Source organism: Saimiri boliviensis, chromosome 5 (genome assembly GCF_048565385.1).
Source record: "Saimiri boliviensis isolate mSaiBol1 chromosome 5, mSaiBol1.pri, whole genome shotgun sequence".
NCBI classification, from domain to species: Eukaryota; Metazoa; Chordata; class Mammalia; order Primates; family Cebidae; genus Saimiri; species Saimiri boliviensis.
The window spans coordinates 813,055-831,725 of NC_133453.1; the positions used below are offsets into that span (position 1 = coordinate 813,055).

Below are 18,671 nucleotides of genomic sequence, written 5' to 3' on the forward strand. Positions count from 1 at the left end.
CTAGAGGGCAGTGGCACAATCATGGCTTACTACAAAATACAGCCTTGGCCTCCCAGACTGGAGCAGTTCTCCCACAGCCTTCCAAGTAGCTGGGACCACAGGTGCATGCTACCACACCTAATTTTTTTGTTTTAGTTAGTAGAGATGAGGTCTCACTGTGTTGTCCAAGCTAGTCTCCAACTCCTGAGCTCAAATGAGCCTCTCACCTTGGCCTCCCAAACTGCTGGGATTACAGGTGTGAGCCGCTGCACGCAGCCTACTTTATGTGATAGTAAAGTGGGTTTCTTTTTGGCAGCTTGCTTTTTTAGATTATGATGTTTGTGGTCAGGCATGGTGGCTGACGCCTGTAATCCCAGCACTTTGGGAGGTTGAGGTGGGCGGATCACTTGAGTTCAAGACCAGCCTGGGCAGCTGGCAAAACTGCATCGCTGCTAAAAATACAAAAAGAATTAGCGGGGCGTGGTGGTGCATACTGATAGCCCCAGCTACTCAGGAGGCCGCGGTGACAGGAGGATGGCTGGAGCTTGAGAGGTGGAGGCTGCAGCGAGCTGAGATCCGCTGCTGCACTCTGGCCTAGGCCTTAGAGCCAGACCTTGTCTCAAAAAAAAAAAAAAAAAAGACGTTTGCTTTTAATCACGTATGTGATTATATATGTTATGTATCACATACTTAACACTTATTACATGTATTTAACAAGCAGAATTAATTTGCTTTTACTGTAATTTTTCTCCTCAACTGTAGTAAAGTATACATAACAGAATTTATCATTTTAACCGTTTTTGAATGGTTGACTCAACTAAATACATTCACAAGGTTGTGCAGCCATCACCTTGTCCATTTTCCGAGCATTTTCCATCATCTTAAATGGAAACTATACCCATTAAGCAAAAACCACCACCATCTCCAAGGGCTTAGTCACCAGGACGTGATTATTTTACATGGTCAGATTGAAGTCGTGTCATTTTGTGTGAACCCCGTAGTACATCATTAACCTTTAAAAAAAAATCCATTGTTTTTTAAAGATATTTAAATAATATGAAAAAAATCCATGTATTTATGCACACAGTTGCCGTTTCTGAAGCTCTTCATTTCTCTGTGTGATCCTTGTCATTCCCATTCTGTCTGAACAGTAGCACTGACGTTTCTCATGGTGTGTATGTGTCTGGTAATGAATTATGTCACTGTGTGTGTGTCTGAAAGTACTTTTTTCCTTCATGTTTGAAAATGTTTCTGCTGCATACAGGTTTCCCGGTTGGCAATGTTTTCTTTGTAGACCTGGCATCAGCGCTGTCTCCTGTTGTCTCTGGGGAGGAAGCCAGCCTCACCCTGGCGTTGTTCCTCTGCCCGTGACAGGTCTTCTCCCTCTGGCTGCCTTTAAGATTTCACCACCAGCTCTGAGCAAGTCATGATGTGTCTCTGTGTAGTTTTCTGCATGTTTCTTAGCTTGGTATTTATTGAACTTCTTGGATACCTGTGTCTGGAATTTCATCAAATCTGGAATGTTTTTGGTCACTTGGAATCTTTTTTCTGTCTGCCCGTCAGGGGCTCTAGTGACCCGGGCCTTAGTTGCCTTCTGTTAGTGCTCTGTTGGGTTGGGAGGAGGAGCGGTATTGGTTTTCTCCGTCAGTTTCTTTAAAACCATTAGTTCTCTGCAGTGTTCTAATCTGCATAATTTCATCTAGTATAATTTTCATTTTAGACGTTTCCTTCTCGAGTTCAGTCTGAATCTTTTCTTAATATCTTGTCTATTTTCAGTGCTTAACATGTTCAATCTTTCTTTGGGCTTTTGACCATAGAGGATACAGTTAAATACCTGTTTTAGGGTCCTTGGCCAGCTGATTCTAACACTGTCATTTCTGTCTGGGTGGTTTTATATTTTCTTTTCCTCATTATGGGTTTTTCTCCTATTCTTTGCATTTCTGGTATTTCTAAATAAGGGCATTTCCGTATTCCTCTGAATATTTTGTGGCTTTGTCAAATTACTCTGAAACAGTTTGCTCCTTTTAGGACTTGCCTTTAAGTTTCATTAGAGAGGATCAGAGCAGCATTTAATTCAGGCCCAAACATTTCCATTGCTGAGGTAAGATCCTTCTGAGTGCTGTAGTCCATGTCCCAGAAAGCTGCTGAGGATGGCACGGGACCCAGCCCCAACCCAGCTGCAGACGCTGTTTCCTGTGATATTTCTGGTGCTTCTTCCCTGGACCTGAGGTGATTTCCTCGTGTGTGTCAACGTATGAGTGGTTGGCATCCAGATCTCAGAGGTTCTTGGTGCCAGTCTCTGTGGGCTCTGACCTCCTGTTCTTGCTCCCGTGGTCCTCTTGGGTATGCGGTTCTGTTTCCTCACTCTCCTGTGCTGCAGCAGCAACTCGGGGCAGAGGTCAGGCTCACCTTGCTTCCAGTCTCCAGGGTCTTGAAAATCGCCATTAGGCCTTAAGTTCAGTCCAGTCCCTGGTGTTGCATTTTGGCTGAAAGCAGAATCTTTGGTTTTATTAGAAGTTTATCCATAGACATGTCGGACCCACCTCTACTGGGCAGAGCCACAGAGTTGATTGAAGAGGCAGAGCTTCATGTGTGGTCTGAAATGACCACGCTCCCACCTCCCAACCCAGCACACATTCACAAAGACTCTGGGTCCTGCTTAGTTAACACCTCCCGGTGCACCTGCTCTGCCAGCACATGGTCCAGCGTGTTCGTCCCTCCTCCCTCTCTGCAGATCAAAAATGGCTTGGGGAGGTTTGGTCAGTGCTTGTAAGTGGCAGGACCAGAGATCTAAGCCTGTGTGTTCATCAGCACCGAAGATGATAGTTTATCGTTTCCTCTATCCCTTTTTTGCCCCCAAAACGTGACTTCCTCCTCCTGCTCTGTGTTTGGTTTCAGGCCAACATAGCTGAGGCGGAAGTCTCCATCCCTGCCAAGCTGCACAACTCCCTCATCGGCACCAAGGGCCGGCTGATCCGCTCCATCATGGAGGAGTGCGGCGGGGTCCACATTCACTTTCCTGTGGAAGGTTCCGGAAGCGACACGGTTGTTATCAGGGGCCCTTCCTCGGACGTGGAGAAGGCCAAGAAGCAGCTCTTGCATCTGGCGGAAGAGAAGGTAAGCACGGGGACGGCATCACAGTGCCTCTTGGCAGGAAGTCTGGTCCTCAGAGTGTTCGCTTTTCACTGTGGAAACCCCAGATGCCCTTCCTTTGTGGCAGGTTAGGAAAGAGCTTTATAATACGCTTCTTATGCCTCTTGGTTTCTGCTGTTACTGAAGGGCCTTTCTAGGTCCAAATGCTCACTTACACAATGTGTAAAAGTTGCTCTTTCGCTTATTAGTTTTGGGGTGTTTTTGTTAAGTACAATTTACAGTAAGACTGACCATTCTTCAAGTATAGTTGAGTTTTAATATGCAGTCATGTGGCCACCACAATAAAAATTCATTTTCTGTCACCCCCAACGATTGCCATTCTTCTTGTTATCCAGGCTGGGGTTCAGAGGCACAAGTAGCTGGGATTACAGGTGCCCGCCACCACACCTGGCTAATGTTTGTACTTTTAGTAGGGCAGGGGTTTTGCCATGTTGGCCAGGCTGGTCTCGAACTCTTGACCTCAGGTGATCTGCCTGCCTTGGCTTCCCAAAGTGCTGGGATTACAGGCGTGAGCCACCGCCTCTGCGCCCGGCCCAAGCCCTCTTAACTTTGGCTGTTCAGAGTCCCTTGCTGAGTCAGCCTGTCAGTTTGTAGGAAAATGACGTTTTCACGTTTTGGTTGTGATTGTGGTAAATCTAAAGATGAGACTGGTGAGGATTGACAGCTCAGCAGTTTTGACTCAGAGTCATTTCTTCATTTTTTTTTAGGTCTGTGATTCTTCATTGGTGTTTTCATTTTTGTCATACAGATCCTGCACATTTTTATGTTCTGCTTAACAGATCTAATTACTGTTATTCTTTTAGTGCTATTGCAGATGGCACTTTCTCCCATTTCCAGTTGTTAAAGAAGTGCTTGTGATTTTTGTATGTTGATCTCTGTGAGACTGGTAAATGAGGCTCATGTGTTAGTGCTAGTCAGTCACTTTTTTGTGGATTCTTATGTAAACAGTCATGTGATCTGTGAACAGACAGGTTTCTCTCTGATCCGGAGCCTCGTGTTTCTGTTTTTCTGTGTTAAGATTGCTGTAGCCTGACTTTCTGTCTTTACGTTTGGCCAGTCTTGCATTTCCGGGGTAACCCTACCTGGTTTGGTACGTTATCCTTTACCGTATTGCTAGATTGGATTTGCCTTTTGATTGGTTTTCGACTAATGCTGCTATTTGTGGATGTGTCTGCAAAGCAGCAGAGTCTTTGGGTAGTGTTTGGTGAAAGCTGCACTTAAAAGCTGGGAAAGTTGTCATTTCATATTCTTCTGCGAGCACATCTTTCCTTGGTGTTCTGGCTTGCGGGCCAGGTCTTGGGTCCGGAGAAAGGCAGGCGCTCCCCTGGTGGGTCTGAGTCACATAGAGCTGCACAGCACGCTGTCCACAAGTCACAGTATCTAGAGCCTTTTCAGGACCCTCGTTTCTTGGTGCCACACGAGGGTGTTGTGCTACCTGAGGCCTCTGAGGACTGGTCTCTAACTGTAGCCTTGACTGGCTTCTGTCCCTCTGAGTTGAGCCTGCTTGAGTTTGGGGAGTGGCTGGTTTCGTGGGACTGATCTGTAGCAGGTGTGAGAGCACAGGAAGCCTGGTCCAGGTGTGTGGGCTTGGTCTAGAAGCGCGTAGAAGAGCAGGAGCACTGTGTGGGCTCTCGGGCGGCTTGTTCCTGCTCTGCTGGGCACACCCTACTCTGCCCACACATCATCCAGTGCTTATAACTGACAGGACCAGGGCTCTAGGCCTGTGTGTTCATCAGCACCGGCATCTGATTGTTGGGGAAGAGAGGTGTGCGTGCAGTCTGGGCATCCATCTGTCGGATTCAGCGAGGTGTGCCAGCCCCGTTTTGGGGGTGTTGGTGCAACATCAGGACACGGGATGGTGTAAGGGGCCCGACACTGCCATCCTCCAGGCCCTGTTGTCTCCTTGCTGTGGCCCAGCCATGTGGTGTCAGGTAACAGAGCGGGGTTGCCTTCTGCAGCAAACCAAGAGTTTCACTGTGGACATCCGCGCCAAGCCAGAATACCACAAATTCCTCATCGGCAAGGGCGGCGGCAAAATTCGCAAGGTGCGTGACAGCACCGGAGCGCGCATCATCTTCCCTGCGGCCGAGGACAAGGACCAGGACCTGATCACCATCATCGGGAAGGAGGATGCCGTCCGGGAGGCGCAGAAGGAGCTGGAGGCCTTGATCCAAAACCTGGTAGGGAGCGGGCTTGGGCTGCCGGCGCTGCCGGGGCCGGGCCTGGGTGGCTTATCTTCATCTCTCGTCGACACTGCAGGATAATGTGGTGGAAGACTGCATGCTGGTGGACCCCAGGCACCACCGCCACTTCGTCATCCGAAGGGGCCAGGTCTTGCGGGAGATCGCTGAAGAGTATGGCGGCGTGATGGTCAGCTTCCCGCGCTCCGGCACACAGAGCGACAAAGTCACCCTCAAGGGCGCCAAGGACTGTGTGGAGGCTGCCAAGAAGCGCATTCAGGAGATCATTGAGGACCTGGTAGGCGTTTGGGTGTTCAGGGAGGGGGTCTGAGAGGAAAAAGAAAGAGAAAATTGTATAAGGCAGGCGTCCCCAAACTACGGCCCGCGGGCCGCGTGCGGCCCCCTGAGGCCATTTCTCCGGCCCCCCGCCGCACTTCAGGAAGGGGCACCTCTTTCATTGGTGGTCAGTGAGAGGAGCACAGTAGGTGGCGGCCCTCCCAACGGTTTGAGTGACAGTGAACTGCCCCCCCCTGTGTAAAAAGTTCGGGGACGCCTGGTCTAAGGGATCAGAAAAAGTGAGGATGCAGCCTGTGTACAGGGTCAGGCTCTCTTGTCCGCTCTGTGAAGGCAAGAAAATGGATTGAGGGCATCCACGTGGGTCCGTGGGGAAGTCACGAGAAGACTGTTCTTTTTCTAAAGCAGTCTTTAGAGAGCGTCCCCTCCATGCCCCTCTGGGCTGCTCTCCTGCCAGGGCCTGGATGCCCTTTCTCTGATAATCAAGTCTGATGCCTCCTCGTGGAGTAAGAGGCCACCACGGAAGTTCCCACTCTTTTGGCTGAATAGGCCACTCTGCAGGGACAAATTTCAGAAGGAAATGTTGCCCTTACCCTGGCCAACATGGTGAAACCCCATCTCTACTAAAAAGTTGGTAGAGAGCATCCCCTCCTAAAGCCCAGAAAAATTAGCTGGGCATGGTGGCATGCACCTGTAATCCCAGCTACTCGGGAGGCTGAGGCAGAAGAATCGCTTGAACCCAGGAGGCAGAGGTTGCAGTGAGCCGAGATCGCACCGTTGCACTCCAGCCTGGGTGACAGAGGGAGACTCCATCTCAAAAAAAAAAGAGGCCGCCCACTCTCTGGGACGTGCCCTACCACCTTCCCTCCCCCCTGCACCTGGAGCCCGGACTCACCTCAGAACTAGAAGTGTCTGTGCCAAGTGGCTGTGGAGGGCAGGAAGGAAGGTGGTATGACAGTGCTGTGAACTGGCCCTGAGGAATTTAATCTTTGCTCTTCTCTTTTTCCTTTGTGTGCCTCCCTCCAGGAAGCTCAGGTGACATTAGAATGTGCTATACCCCAGAAATTCCATCGATCTGTCATGGGCCCCAAAGGTTCCAGAATCCAGCAGATTACTCGGGATTTCAATGTTCAGATTAAATTCCCAGACAGAGAGGAGAACCCAGGTGGGTCCCCTTTAGTCATCTTCTGCTTGTCCACAGTGGTGCTTCTCACGTGAGCGGTGGAGCTAGTGCCCTCCTGGTGAGGCTCTTTCCTTTCTCTGCTGGAAAACCGTCTGTGTATTCTGGGGGCTTCCAGAGGTTCAGGGTCATTCTCTGGCCTTTAAAAGATGGACCATGTCAGTTACTGACAGAGCGACCAGGTGCCCTACACACGTCGGCAAGTTCCGAGGTGACCCCAAGTTCAACCCCAGCGTTTCTCGTGACACGTTTGGATCACATGAGCCGCACCAGAGAGCTCCCTTCTCTGCACCTCCCATCACTCTGCGGGGTGTCCCCTGTGAGGTGGGCAGCTGCAGCCTCTGGCTGGCAGCTCTTGTAGGAGGGCATTTTGCTCCTGGTACCCTGCTTGCCCCCAGCTCTGCTCAGTCACCTGGGGGTAGGGAGGCGTGGGGTGCGGTGGGCGGCCCCTCCCTCACTTGCTGTGCGTCCGTGAAACGGAAGGTGCCTGGGCTCTCTACTCTGTGTCTTGGTTGAGCTGTTTGCGCAGCAGGTGTTCGCATAGCGCCATCCCTGTGGGCATCCAGGAATGTCACACACAGCCATTCAAGCCCCTTTGTTTTCCTGAGAATACAGGCTGTTTTGAGTAGGAAGCTAATGAAATCATTCTGCACTCCCCCTGTGTTCTACCCTTCAGTGGCTATTTTAACCTGTGATACAATTTCGCAGAATAGTGTAGCGGCGCCTGTGGCACCAGTCTGTTTTCTCAGCTTCTCCCTTTTACACGTTGCCTATTTTTTTTTCTGAATGTAATTTTTAGACATACCCCTTTATTCATGGTGGGCATTTTCTAAAAACAAGGACATTCTCTTACATTTATCAGAATCCGATATAACGTTATGTAATAGTAGTATTTAATATGTAATCAGTAATCAAATTTGCCAGTTTTTCTCCTTCAGAAACGCCTCCTTCCCCACCGTAGGGTCACCCTTGCTTTTAGGCAGGCAAGTGTCTGGTCTCTTGCTCATTGTTTTCATCACGCCTCCTGGGTTGTGTCTTAGTGATAAGTATTGCTGTGGTGTCTGTTTCGGCGCGCACCTGGTGTCCCAGCGTGGCCTGTGGGAGCCCCTCCAGCTGCCTTCTGCATCCTGTTCACGCGCCCCTTCAGTCCTGGGGCTCTCACTTTCTGGTATGAGGAGCTGGCACATAGCCTGGCCTGGCTCTTTCCGTCCCCTGCAGACCTCTCGCCCCCTCCCCACGGCCTCTCCCGGGTGGGGCTGCGTGCTGGCCGCCTTCCCTGGAGAACCCTGCCTCGCAGTCAAGCCCCACGTGTGCAGCCCATCTGATCTCACCGAAGCCTCCGCTGTAGTTGCTGTTGGCTTCATTTTCAAGGTGAAGAAGGGAGACGCAGAGCTCACGGCCTCCTGCAAAGCCTTCAGGGCCCTGCTAGGCCTGGGAGCCCTCTCTGGCTGCTGCAGGAATGTCGTATCTGCCCTTCCTACCCAGGCCAAGACCTCCTGAAGGGCAGACGGGGTATTTCCTCCCTTTTACCACCCAGCACCCAGCAGGTGCCTCACAGACGTGTGTTCTGAACAAGGCCTGGGGTCTCCAGCAGCTGTCAGCTGTCCCTTTTCCCCTTTCTCTCTAGTTCACAGTATAGAGCCAGTTGTCCAGGAGAACGGGGATGAAGCTGGGGAGGGGAGAGAGGCCAAAGACACTGACCCTGGCTCTCCAAGGAGGTGTGACATCATCATCATCTCCGGCCGGAAGGAAAAGTGCGAGGCTGCCAAGGAAGCCCTGGAGGTACGTGTCCGTGTGCTCCTCAGCTGGACAGTTTCGGGAGGCCCCTTCCCTTCACTGCAGCACCTTCCTGGGACAGCAGCATGGGATCAGCCTCTGCAGTCCACGGTGGGTGTGGGGCTGTGGAAGGCTCTCAGTTGCAGTGGGATGAATGGCACCTCCAGCCACGTGCGAGTGGGGCGCAGTGAGTGGGGCGTGCCACCTGCGTGTTGGATGCTGCTCTGGGTGCTTCGGCGCCACAGGATACAAAATGGGCTGCACCGTGCCGTGGAGAGAGACAGGCAATAAACACAAACCTGTCCTGCGCAGGGACGGTCACTGCTGTGGTGAGAAGCAGCAGGGTCTGGAGATGAAGCGTTTGGTAGGAGACAGGGCAGGGAAGGGGAGCAGCGGTCCAGCAGAGTTCCGGTGACCCCTCAGGGGCTTTGGCCAAAACCATCATGACCTCAAGATGTGCCGGGGGTCCGGGCCTCTCCTCCTAGGTTGGCCTTAAGGGGCCTGCTGTAATTCAGGACAGGCTTGGGGTGAAGGGTCTGGAATGTTTGTCTGCCAGCATTAGCCTAATGCCAGTCTTTCTCTGTTCTTTTCTGTCGAGTTAAAGGTCCTGGTGGCATTGTCACTCGGGGCATGTGCTGTCGTCTCAGGGTGGTTTGCCTTGTGTTTCACGGAGCCCTGTTGCTGAGTTCACAAGGTCACTCTGCTCTCAGGGCCCACGGCCTGACCAGGACCATTCTCCCTGCAGGCACTGGTTCCTGTCACCATCGAAGTAGAGGTGCCCTTTGACCTTCACCGTTACATCATTGGGCAGAAAGGAAGTGGGATCCGCAAGATGATGGATGAGTTTGAGGTAGACTCCTTTCCCGGGAGGCCGCGTCCTCTCCCGAGGGCCGGTGTCCCTCCTCCGCTTCCTGCGGACCCTGCCTCCCCTGCTCTGATTGAGCGCTGCTCTCCCTTGGTGGCGGTGGGCTTCTCTCTCACTCCCTCTGGGTCCCAGGGCCAGTGGACTCCTTCCTGTTCTCTGGGGCCCTGAACATGGAGTCAGCCCCCTCTTCACGCAGGTGAACATACACGTCCCAGCCCCAGAGCTGCAGTCTGACATCATCGCCATCACAGGCCTTGCCGCAAATTTGGACCGGGCCAAGGCTGGACTGCTGGAGCGTGTGAAGGAGCTGCAGGCTGAGCAGGAGGACCGGGTGAGCAGGAGGGGGCTGAGGTGCTGCCCGGAGCCCTGGGTTCTCGGCTTTGGGCACACGTCAGAATCGAGGGGAGTTCTTCAAGATCCCAGCATCCCAGTCACATCTGGGTGGCTGGAGATGAGACCCGGGCAGTGCCAGGCAGTGGGATTCGGGCAGCATCCCAAGGTCTTGCTGTGGTGCTAGCTAAGAGCATGGCACCTTTCTCTTTTTAATATGAAAGTGACAAAGTTGGACATCTGTGTAAGTTTGCAGTTTCTCTCAAAACCAAATCAGAGTGGTACCGGAGACCCGCAGGAAAGGTAAGGGTCGTGAGAGGCCCCCAGGCATGTGCCATGCTGCCTGGGAGTGCGTCAGGGGACCCCCACTGACCTCTACCACAGGGTGGTCAAAGGGCAGGTGACTTCCTGGTGAGCAGGGATGAATGCCTCAGCCTGGCGGGGCTGACCTGTGAAGGATTGCGTGTAGCAGGTTCTGGAAACATGGAGCAGACTTGTGCTGGGGGGGGGCAGTTGCTGAGGGGTTGGCTTTCTGCTCCTGCAGTCAACACGTGGAGTCTAGTGAATGGGGTGGAGCTCGTGAGCCCCCCGGTGTCCCCCTGCGTGGACTCCAGGTTGTATCCCGCAGCTGGGTCATACCTGTAGGCTCTGGTGTGACCTGTGGGTGTTCAGGGGCTGTGGCTGCCCCTCTTCTTGGTTGCATCTGCCCCAGCCCTAAAAAGACCCAGAGCCCTTCTGTGCCTACCCATCAGATCCCTGTTTGACAGATGAGGAGAGGAGGGACCCAAGCTCCTGACTCTGCCCAGCTCTGTCCGTTCCTGGGCACCGTCTTCCCTAGTGATTTATAGGCCTCCTTGTGGAGTAGCCACGTTCTCTGGTGCTCATTGTTAGCAGATAGTGAAAGGTGGCAGGGAACGGAGATGCCGGACTGTCCGGACCACAGGTTACAGAACACTGCGGCATCCCCCGTGTCCCAGGACCAGTGTGGGAGGGCGGGGGTCGCAGGGCGGCTCAGCTCTTTGCCTCATTCTCGATCGTTTCTTTGTAGGCTTTAAGGAGCTTTAAGCTGAGTGTCACGGTAGACCCCAAATACCATCCCAAGATTATCGGGAGAAAGGGGGCAGTGATCACCCAAATCCGGCTGGAGCACGACGTGAACATCCAGTTCCCTGATAAGGACGACGGGAGCCAGGTGAGCGCTTTGTTGGGGCACGCTGGGGCAGAGGCCCTTGCGGAGCTTTGCCGTGGGTCGGAAGCAGTAACCAGGTGTGCCTCGACGAGGTTTTCCAGGGCCACGTTGTGAGTGGCAGGTCTCAGGATCTGATTCTGGCTGTGGGTTTGGGCTGTGTCTTGGCATTTGCCAGATGGGTGAGGTCTCTAGCACCAGGCACTATGTGGGTCCTTATCAGTGGCACAACTGGTGTAGCTCCTTCACCCACCCCCTGAGCTGCTCTGAGGCTCCCAAGGGCGACGGGAGTCAGGCGGGCATGACACAGCTGCTGTCCCAGTTCCCTGCAGCCATGGCCATGCTGTTGAGCTTGGCCAGTCCTTCCTGGTAAACTCGTCACTTCCTCCAATCGCACCGTCGCCCTCACGGCCTCCGGCTTCACTCAGAACAAAACGAAAGCCAACCCATCCCCTCTCTGGGCCCTGCCATGTAGCACGTGGGGCAGCCCCCCCCCCACCCCCACCCAGCACCTCCATGTCTGCCTGGCTCCCTCTGCACACACGTGGCCTTCTCCGCTGTCCTCAGGCTTGGTCTGCCGAGCCCTCGCCGTCCTGCGGGGGTGTTTGCCTCCTGGGTGTGTCCGGCACAGCTTTGCACATGGTGGGAGACTTGTAAACCTGGGTGGTCACGGCGGTGCTGGCCACTGGGAGCATTCGGCAGACCCTCCGGCAGCAAGGCCTCCACGCCGCCTGCCTCAGCCTCCCCTTCTGCCTCCCCAGCAGCCTCTGTTTCCTTTTGGATCTTGGCGTCACACGCACCACCCAGGCCAGGAGGGCCGCCTGCAGCCCGCCTTCTCCTCCACTCCCACATCCTCTCTCTCCCAAGTACATTGTTTAATTTTTAATCTTGATCTTGAGCGTTTAGCTCATTTTTATTTGTTACATTATTATTTTTTTTTTTTTTTGAGACGGAGTTTCGCTCTCGTTGCCCAGGCTGGAGTGCAATGGCGCAATCTCGGCTCACCGCAACCTCCATCTCCTGGGTTCAGGCAATTCTCCTGCCTCAGCCTCCTGAGTAGCTGGGATTACAGGCACGCGCCACCATGCCCAGCTCATTTTTTGTATTTTTAGTAGAGACGGGGTTTCACCGTGTTGACCAGGATGGTCTCGATCTCTTGACCTCGTGATCCACCCGCCTCGGCCTCCCAAAGTGCTGGGATTACAGGCTTGAGCCACCGCGCCCGGCATGTTATGTTTTTAAAGAGACTCTTGCTCTGTTGCCCAGCCTGGAGGACAGCGACACAATCTCAGCTCACTGTAACCTCCACCTCCTGGGTTGAAGCAATTCTCATGCCTCAACCTCCCGAGTATCTGGGACTACAGGCACACACCACTACACCCAGCTAATTTTGTATTTTTAGTAGAGATGGGGTTTCGCTATGTTGGCCAGGCTGGTCTTGAACTCCTGACCTCAAGTGATCTGCCCGCCTCGGCCTCCCAAAGTGCTGGGATTACAGGCGTGAGCCACTGCTCCCGGTCCAAGTGTTTAGCTTTTTGACACCCCACCCTTGCTACCTTTTTTTCCCTTTTCCACATAATTATTTTAAAAGTCATTAGTTAGCAGTTAGACTGTTGCATAGAATACACCATGAGCCAAGTGGGGTTCCTGTGAGCTGTGCCTTTGCTCCTGAGGTTCTGGGCTCCGTTTGTGAGGTTCTGGGCCTGGGAGCAGCGGGTGGGGCCTGAGGCCGTCAGCTCTGCTGGGCCACGTGTGGGTGGGGCGGCTTCCTCCCACTCTGGCATTTTGCTTCATTCTGGACAGAAGCTTCTTGGGCTGCGGCTCTGTTGTCTCTAGGTGGGTCTTTCTGCGCGTCTCCTTCCCAGGCGTTTGTTCTTGTCCCCTAGACTGTTGCGCGGTGGTACGTTCTCGTGTTGTGGATGTGCGGTTTTCACCAGTTGTAGGTTACAGGTGTTTTCTTAGGTTTCCTTCTCTGTCTGCTTGCTCTGCTGGTCTGCTGTCCACGTCAGGTGGTGTCTTCTGTCCATTTGCATGGCCCAGGGGAGGCCTGAGCAGGTGGGAGCTCTGAGTGAGAGAGGGGCTCCGTGTGGAACACCAGCCAGGCGGCCTCCAGCACAGAGATACCTCCAGACTGTGGCGCTCGTGGGCTGAGTGGCTGGGGGTTTTGTCTCTGCCCTGCTGTCCTTGAGTCCAGAGTTCCTGCCTGTCAGTGTCTCTCCTTCGTCTTTGAGGACAAACGTCCTTTTTCATCCTGTAATCCACTGTCTTTTGGTGGGAGCTGAGTGGACATTGTCAGCCTCTTGTCAATCAGCCGCTACGCTGCTTTCCAGCTCCTCGGCGGTGAGGCCGGGTGCGCTCGGCCCTCTGTGCCCTGGGCCTGCCGTGTCTCCCCACGGAGCAGTCTGCTGGGAATCCCAGGAAGGCACCCCCTTTTTCTGACTGCATTCTCTTCTTCTAGCCTCAGGACCAAATTACCATCACAGGGTACGAAAAGAACACAGAAGCTGCCAGGGACGCTATATTGAGAATTGTGGGTGAACTTGAGCAGATGGTTTCTGAGGACGTCCCGCTGGACCACCGTGTTCACGCCCGCATCATCGGGGCCCGCGGCAAAGCCATTCGAAAAATTATGGACGAATTCAAGGTGAGCCGGCCGGAAGCACGCTGGGTGAGAAGCCCCTCTCTCACCGGGGCGCCTGACTGGCCAGCAAGAGGACAGCCTAGCCTTCCCCTCGGACGATGAGGCCACAGCCCCAGGGCTGGCAGCGGACTGTCCTCGTGGACACCACGGGTGGCCTGTGTCGGGCAGCGCTGCCGCGGTGGCCCATTCAGGGGGTGTCGTCCCCTTGCGGTTGCCCAGTGAGCTCATCCTCTGCGGGCGGGAGTTTCGTGCTCCGCCCTTGTCTGCTGTGAACAGGGTCCTCTGAGATGCACCTGACTTGGTGGGATGAGGCTCACTAGAAATAGACACGTAGCTTTAAGCCTTTGTTCTAAAGTCCTCGCTTGGGGCCCCTCATCTGACATTGTGCGTTCCTTCCAGGTGGACATTCGCTTCCCACAGAGCGGAGCCCCAGACCCCAACTGCGTCACTGTGACAGGGCTCCCAGAGAACGTGGAGGAAGCCATTGACCACATCCTCAACCTGGAGGAGGAATACGTGAGTCTGGGTGGGGGGGCCTTGGAGCCCCGAGGCGCCCTGGTGTCCACTGGCTTGAGGCCCAGCCAGGAGCCTGAGGGGTCAAGGTGGCACTTGTGTTTCCAGAGGCAGGTGAGGTGCAGGGGTGAGCAGGAGGGCGGGAGGCTGGGGGCGCTGGGCAGGCTGACTCTGTCTCCCTGTCCTCTGCCTGCAGCTGGCCGACGTGGTGGACAGTGAGGCACTGCAGGTGTACATGAAACCCCCGCAACAGGAGGAGGCCAAGGCGCCGTCCAGAGGCTTCGTGGTGCGGGACGCGCCCTGGACTGCCAGCAGCAGTGAGAAGGTCAGCGCGGGCTTCTCCCCTCCTGGGTCCCAGGGCGGGCAGGCGGGCGTGGCGTCCCAAGGGTGGGCAGCTGCGTCGGAAGCTGCTTGCGATTTGGGGAGCGACCCCTCCTGAGCTGCGTCCTCTCTCTGCACAGGCTCCTGACATGAGCAGCTCTGAGGAATTTCCCAGCTTTGGGGCTCAGGTGGCCCCCAAGACCCTCCCGTGGGGCCCCAAACGATAATGATCAAAAAGCAGAAACCTCTCCAGCCTGCTGACCCGAACCCAACCACACATGGTTTGTCTCAATCTGACCCAGCGGCTGGACCCTCCGTAAATTGCTGATGCTCTTCCCCCCTTCCCGAGGTCTCACAGAGAAGCCAGCGCCTGGCTCTGTGCGTGCCGCTCCTCCGGGCCTGGCCGTGCCCAGTGCCCGCTCAGGACCTGCTCCACTGTTAACACTAAACAAGGTCGTGGGCACTCGTGCTAAGATAACAGGCTGCAGCTCCTGGTCCACCCGGCATGCCAGTCAGCACTCTGACCTTCACGAGCGCACCGCTGCTTCGGCTAGGATTCGACTTCCTGTGTCATGACCTCAGGAAATAAACTTCCTTGACTTTGTAAAAGCCAAACGTTTGCCCTCTTCCTTTCCCACCTCCCTCCTGCCCGTCTCCCGTGGTCCAGACCCTCCTGGTGGTGGAGCGCAGCTGCCTCCTCCAGCCGCCACAGCACCTCAGCACAGGTGTCAGGGTGCTCGGAGGACCTGGCTCTGGACGTCGGGAGGGCGGATTCCTGGAGCTGGAGGGGTGACTTGGGTTCTCAGGCAGTCCCAGTTTCACCTGCTGTGGGGTCTGAAAGCACCAAGGGTCCCTGCCCCCGCCTCCACTGCCAGACCCTCGGCCTGAGGTCCGGTGAGTGGCGCCTGGAGGCGAGGCGGGCTTGGTATGTGCCATCCGGGGCCCCTGTGGCCCGCACAGTCTGAGACATGCACAGCATGGGGGAGGTGGGGCCTTACGCTTATCCTCAGTGGGGACGGTTGCCTTAGGTGACAGCTGGGCTTTTCTTCACGCCACCTGCAGCCCCTGCCTGCTCCCGCCCCAGATGCCATGTGTTCAGTTGCCTTCTTCCTACCTCAGCCGACGTGGAGTGGTCTCCAGTACGCTTACTGCCACCCCACACACCAGTCTCGATTTAGATGTTTCTGGTGGTTGTGGGTTTGCCATGGAGCTGGGGGTGGGCGCCGTGGACCGAAGCTGGAGGCTGGCGCGCTCCCTTGGCACAGGTGGGTCCATGGCCAGCAGGCCCATCCAGAGTGGGATCGGCACTCGCACCCACCCGCAGGCCGTCAGATGTGCGGGCCAGCCCCTAGGAGAAGGTCCCAGGTGATGGGCAGTTTCCACGGTGCGGAGCCGAGATGATGCCCTGGAGCACGAGGTAGAGCAGATCGCAGACCACACCGCGGGCGCCGAGAGCCATGCGCACCGGGGGAGGCGTCCTGTCGCGAGGACCGTGGGCGCTGTCCCCGTCTCTGGGTGTCGTGTCCTCCCATCCTTGTCTGTCCCCACGGAGGGGGCTGGGCTGCTAGTGAGCTGTCCCGTCCCAGGTGCTTGATTACAGAAAAGCCAACCTGCGGCCACCGTCTCAGCCCTTCCCTGGGGACAGTCTCGTCTGCCTTGACTCGTCACCTGTGTTTCTCACTCTTGGATAACTCAGGCGTGGTCGTCTTCAGACTCTGGAATTCCTGAGTAGACCCAGAACAGCTTCGCCCACGTCTCACTGCAGCTGCCTTGCTCAGGCAGCCCCGAATGGGCCCGTTACAGGAATGGTGAACTGGATAGGAAGGAATCTTTCCTCTGCTTCATAGGCTGGGTGACCGTGGATTAGGAAGCAGGAGACAGCAAGGTGCTGGGCTGCCTTCTTCGGGATCTGCCCCTCCCCCTCCGCGGGGGGGCCAGTGTGGGGGGACAGGCGCGTCCCCGTCTGCATGAGTTCTGAACCTCTGTCCTGTCTCCATCCCAGCGGGCTCCTCCTATCTTTTCTAGTGTCCTAAAACGTCCGGCCCCTGCCTTCCCCCGAAGGTGAATTTTACATTCTCACAAAGGTTTTACACATCTGTGTGTGTCGCTCAGTGTCTCAGATGCAAGCCCTTTCCTCAGCTGTTTGGGGCCTTTCACTCTTTTTCTTTGAGTGATTGTGATAAAGGCAATGGAACGACCGTCCCCAGGCCTGTCCCCCGGAAGCGTCTGTGCTGTCAGGAGAGCCCTGGGCAGGGCCGGGGCCGGGATCGGGATGAGGAGCGTGTGTGCTACTCCCCCTTGTGGAATGTCTTCCATATCATGTTCATAGCTACAGTCCATCCCTTGGCCTTAACTTTGGAATTTGGAGATTATATGCAAACGTGTAAATGCTCATGAATATGGATGACACTGGAATTTTATAAATTCTAAAATAAAACCCAAAACCAGATGTAGCGTGCTGGGACTCACTTTGTCACGCGGTGCCTGGCATCCGTGGGTAGCTGGTCTTTGGTGTGACTTTCTCAGCAGCCCCTCGAGAGCCACATGAAGGGGAACTCGGATTTGTTCATGGCGAGAGGGTGGCCGCCTGCCCCCGTCCTCCAGCCCCAGCCAGTCAGCAGCGGCCCAGCGGCCCTCCCCACTGAGGCTGGACAGCTGTGGAGCGGCACCTGCCACTTCCTTGAGATCAGGACCACCTGCCGGCCTCAATGGCATTCCTGGACCGCGGCTCACAAGCCGGTGGCCGGGCTGCAGGAGGAGGTGGGAGGAGCCACCCCGGTCACCCAAGAGGCAGGAGATGCCAGGAAGAGTTGAGCACAGTGAGGGAACTGGTGTCCGCCACCGCTGCCTGGGCTAGCCCTGCCTGGGGAGATGGATGTGGCCGTTGCTCTTGGAGCTGAACATGTTTACCCAGCGGTTCTGTGGGCCCCTAAATCTGCAACCCACAGCAAGGCACGCACTCGCAAATGACCCAAACATGGAGCATTCCAGCAGCCAGGAGGGGCCGAGAGGGACTCTGGGCACAGATGGAGCTCGCGTGGAGTCCCCACCTCCATCCCTGCTTGTGGCTGAGGTGGTGACTACTCTTGATGGGAGAGGGTCCCAGGGTAGGGGCGCACGTGGGCATCAGGACCTAGTAATTGGGACTTGGCTTTGACCTCCGTGCTGGTGACGATTTATTCGCCTAGAAACCTGTTGGGGTACGACCTGAGCATTTTCTTAGGTTTCAATACATTCACCTTAAAACTTTGAAGAAGTTTAAGACGGCAACAATAGTAAAAAGCAAGCAGCCGGGAGTCACATGGATGCCACGAGCACTCGGCCTACTGAAAGCGCCCGGAATGGCTGAGCTCAGTGTGCACGGCGTTGGAGGTTCCTGGTGGTCAGCCGTGCCCTGCTGGCATCCGGCCCCAGGACCCAGCCTGTGAGCCCCTCATCCCTGCCGGAAGAGCCCTGACCTGGAGGCAGAGCCCAACGCTCCTAAGAGGCAGGTGAGCAAAGGACAAATCCACAAGGGCCACGAGCAAGCTCTCCCTCAGCCAGGCGCCGCCGCGGGCTGTCAGCGCAGCGAGGATTTTCCCAAAGAGGCCTTTTCTGTGGAGTGAGTTTGGCAGTACTCATCAAAGCACATTAAAACCACATACTAATTTTTTTTTTTTTTCCTGAGACGGAGGCTCGCTCGCCCTGTCACCCAGGCTGCGGTATAGTGGCGCAATCTCAGCTCACTTCAACTTTTGCCTCCCAGGTCGAAGCGATTCTCCTGCCTCAGCCTCCCACGTAGCTGGGATGACTGATGCCTGTCGCCATGCCCAGTTTTTGTGGTTTTAGTAGCGAAGGGGTTTCACCACGATGGCCAGGCTGGTCTCGAACTCCTGACCCTGTGATCTTCCCACCTCGGCCTCCCAAAATGCTGGGATTACAGGTGTCAGCCACGGTGCCCAGCCAAAAAACCATACACTCTTTTTGACACCTAAGTTCCACTTGCAGAACTCTAAAGAAATCCGTACAGATGAGCACAGATCCATTTCAGAATGTTTAGTTAAGTGGACGTGGCCAGGGGGAGGTTCACATGGCTCCTCCGTGCAGGACGGAACTGCACGTCACGTCACGGTCCAGGGTGGAAAACTGATGTATCCGCACGAAATCTGGGGAAGAGCCACCAGATGTTACAGGAATACACGTTTCCTTCCAGGTTGTCTCCTGTCAGTAACAAAAAGTCCTCTTCCAAAACCTCCCCCATTTTGGGTGCTTGT

At 55.1% G+C, this 18,671-nt stretch overlaps 1 protein-coding gene across 4 annotated transcripts in view; it reads left to right on the plus strand.

Annotated features, from left to right (window-relative positions):
- Positions 1 to 15,033, plus strand: part of HDLBP (high density lipoprotein binding protein) — an 82,391-nt gene extending 67,358 nt beyond the window's left edge. For all 4 annotated transcript variants that reach the window (XM_039469640.2, XM_039469642.2, XM_039469641.2 and 1 more), the window contains exons 17-28: positions 2,878 to 3,096; positions 5,091 to 5,312; positions 5,392 to 5,610; positions 6,633 to 6,771; positions 8,414 to 8,568; positions 9,308 to 9,412; positions 9,624 to 9,758; positions 10,806 to 10,949; positions 13,402 to 13,587; positions 13,984 to 14,100; positions 14,294 to 14,422; positions 14,559 to 15,033. In XM_039469640.2, the coding sequence (XP_039325574.1) occupies positions 2,878 to 3,096; positions 5,091 to 5,312; positions 5,392 to 5,610; positions 6,633 to 6,771; positions 8,414 to 8,568; positions 9,308 to 9,412; positions 9,624 to 9,758; positions 10,806 to 10,949; positions 13,402 to 13,587; positions 13,984 to 14,100; positions 14,294 to 14,422; positions 14,559 to 14,645 (1,857 nt within the window). In that variant the 3' untranslated portion in view covers positions 14,646 to 15,033. The remainder of the gene's footprint in view (positions 1 to 2,877; positions 3,097 to 5,090; positions 5,313 to 5,391; positions 5,611 to 6,632; positions 6,772 to 8,413; positions 8,569 to 9,307; positions 9,413 to 9,623; positions 9,759 to 10,805; positions 10,950 to 13,401; positions 13,588 to 13,983; positions 14,101 to 14,293; positions 14,423 to 14,558) is intronic.
- Positions 15,034 to 18,671: the final 3,638 nt, after the last annotated feature.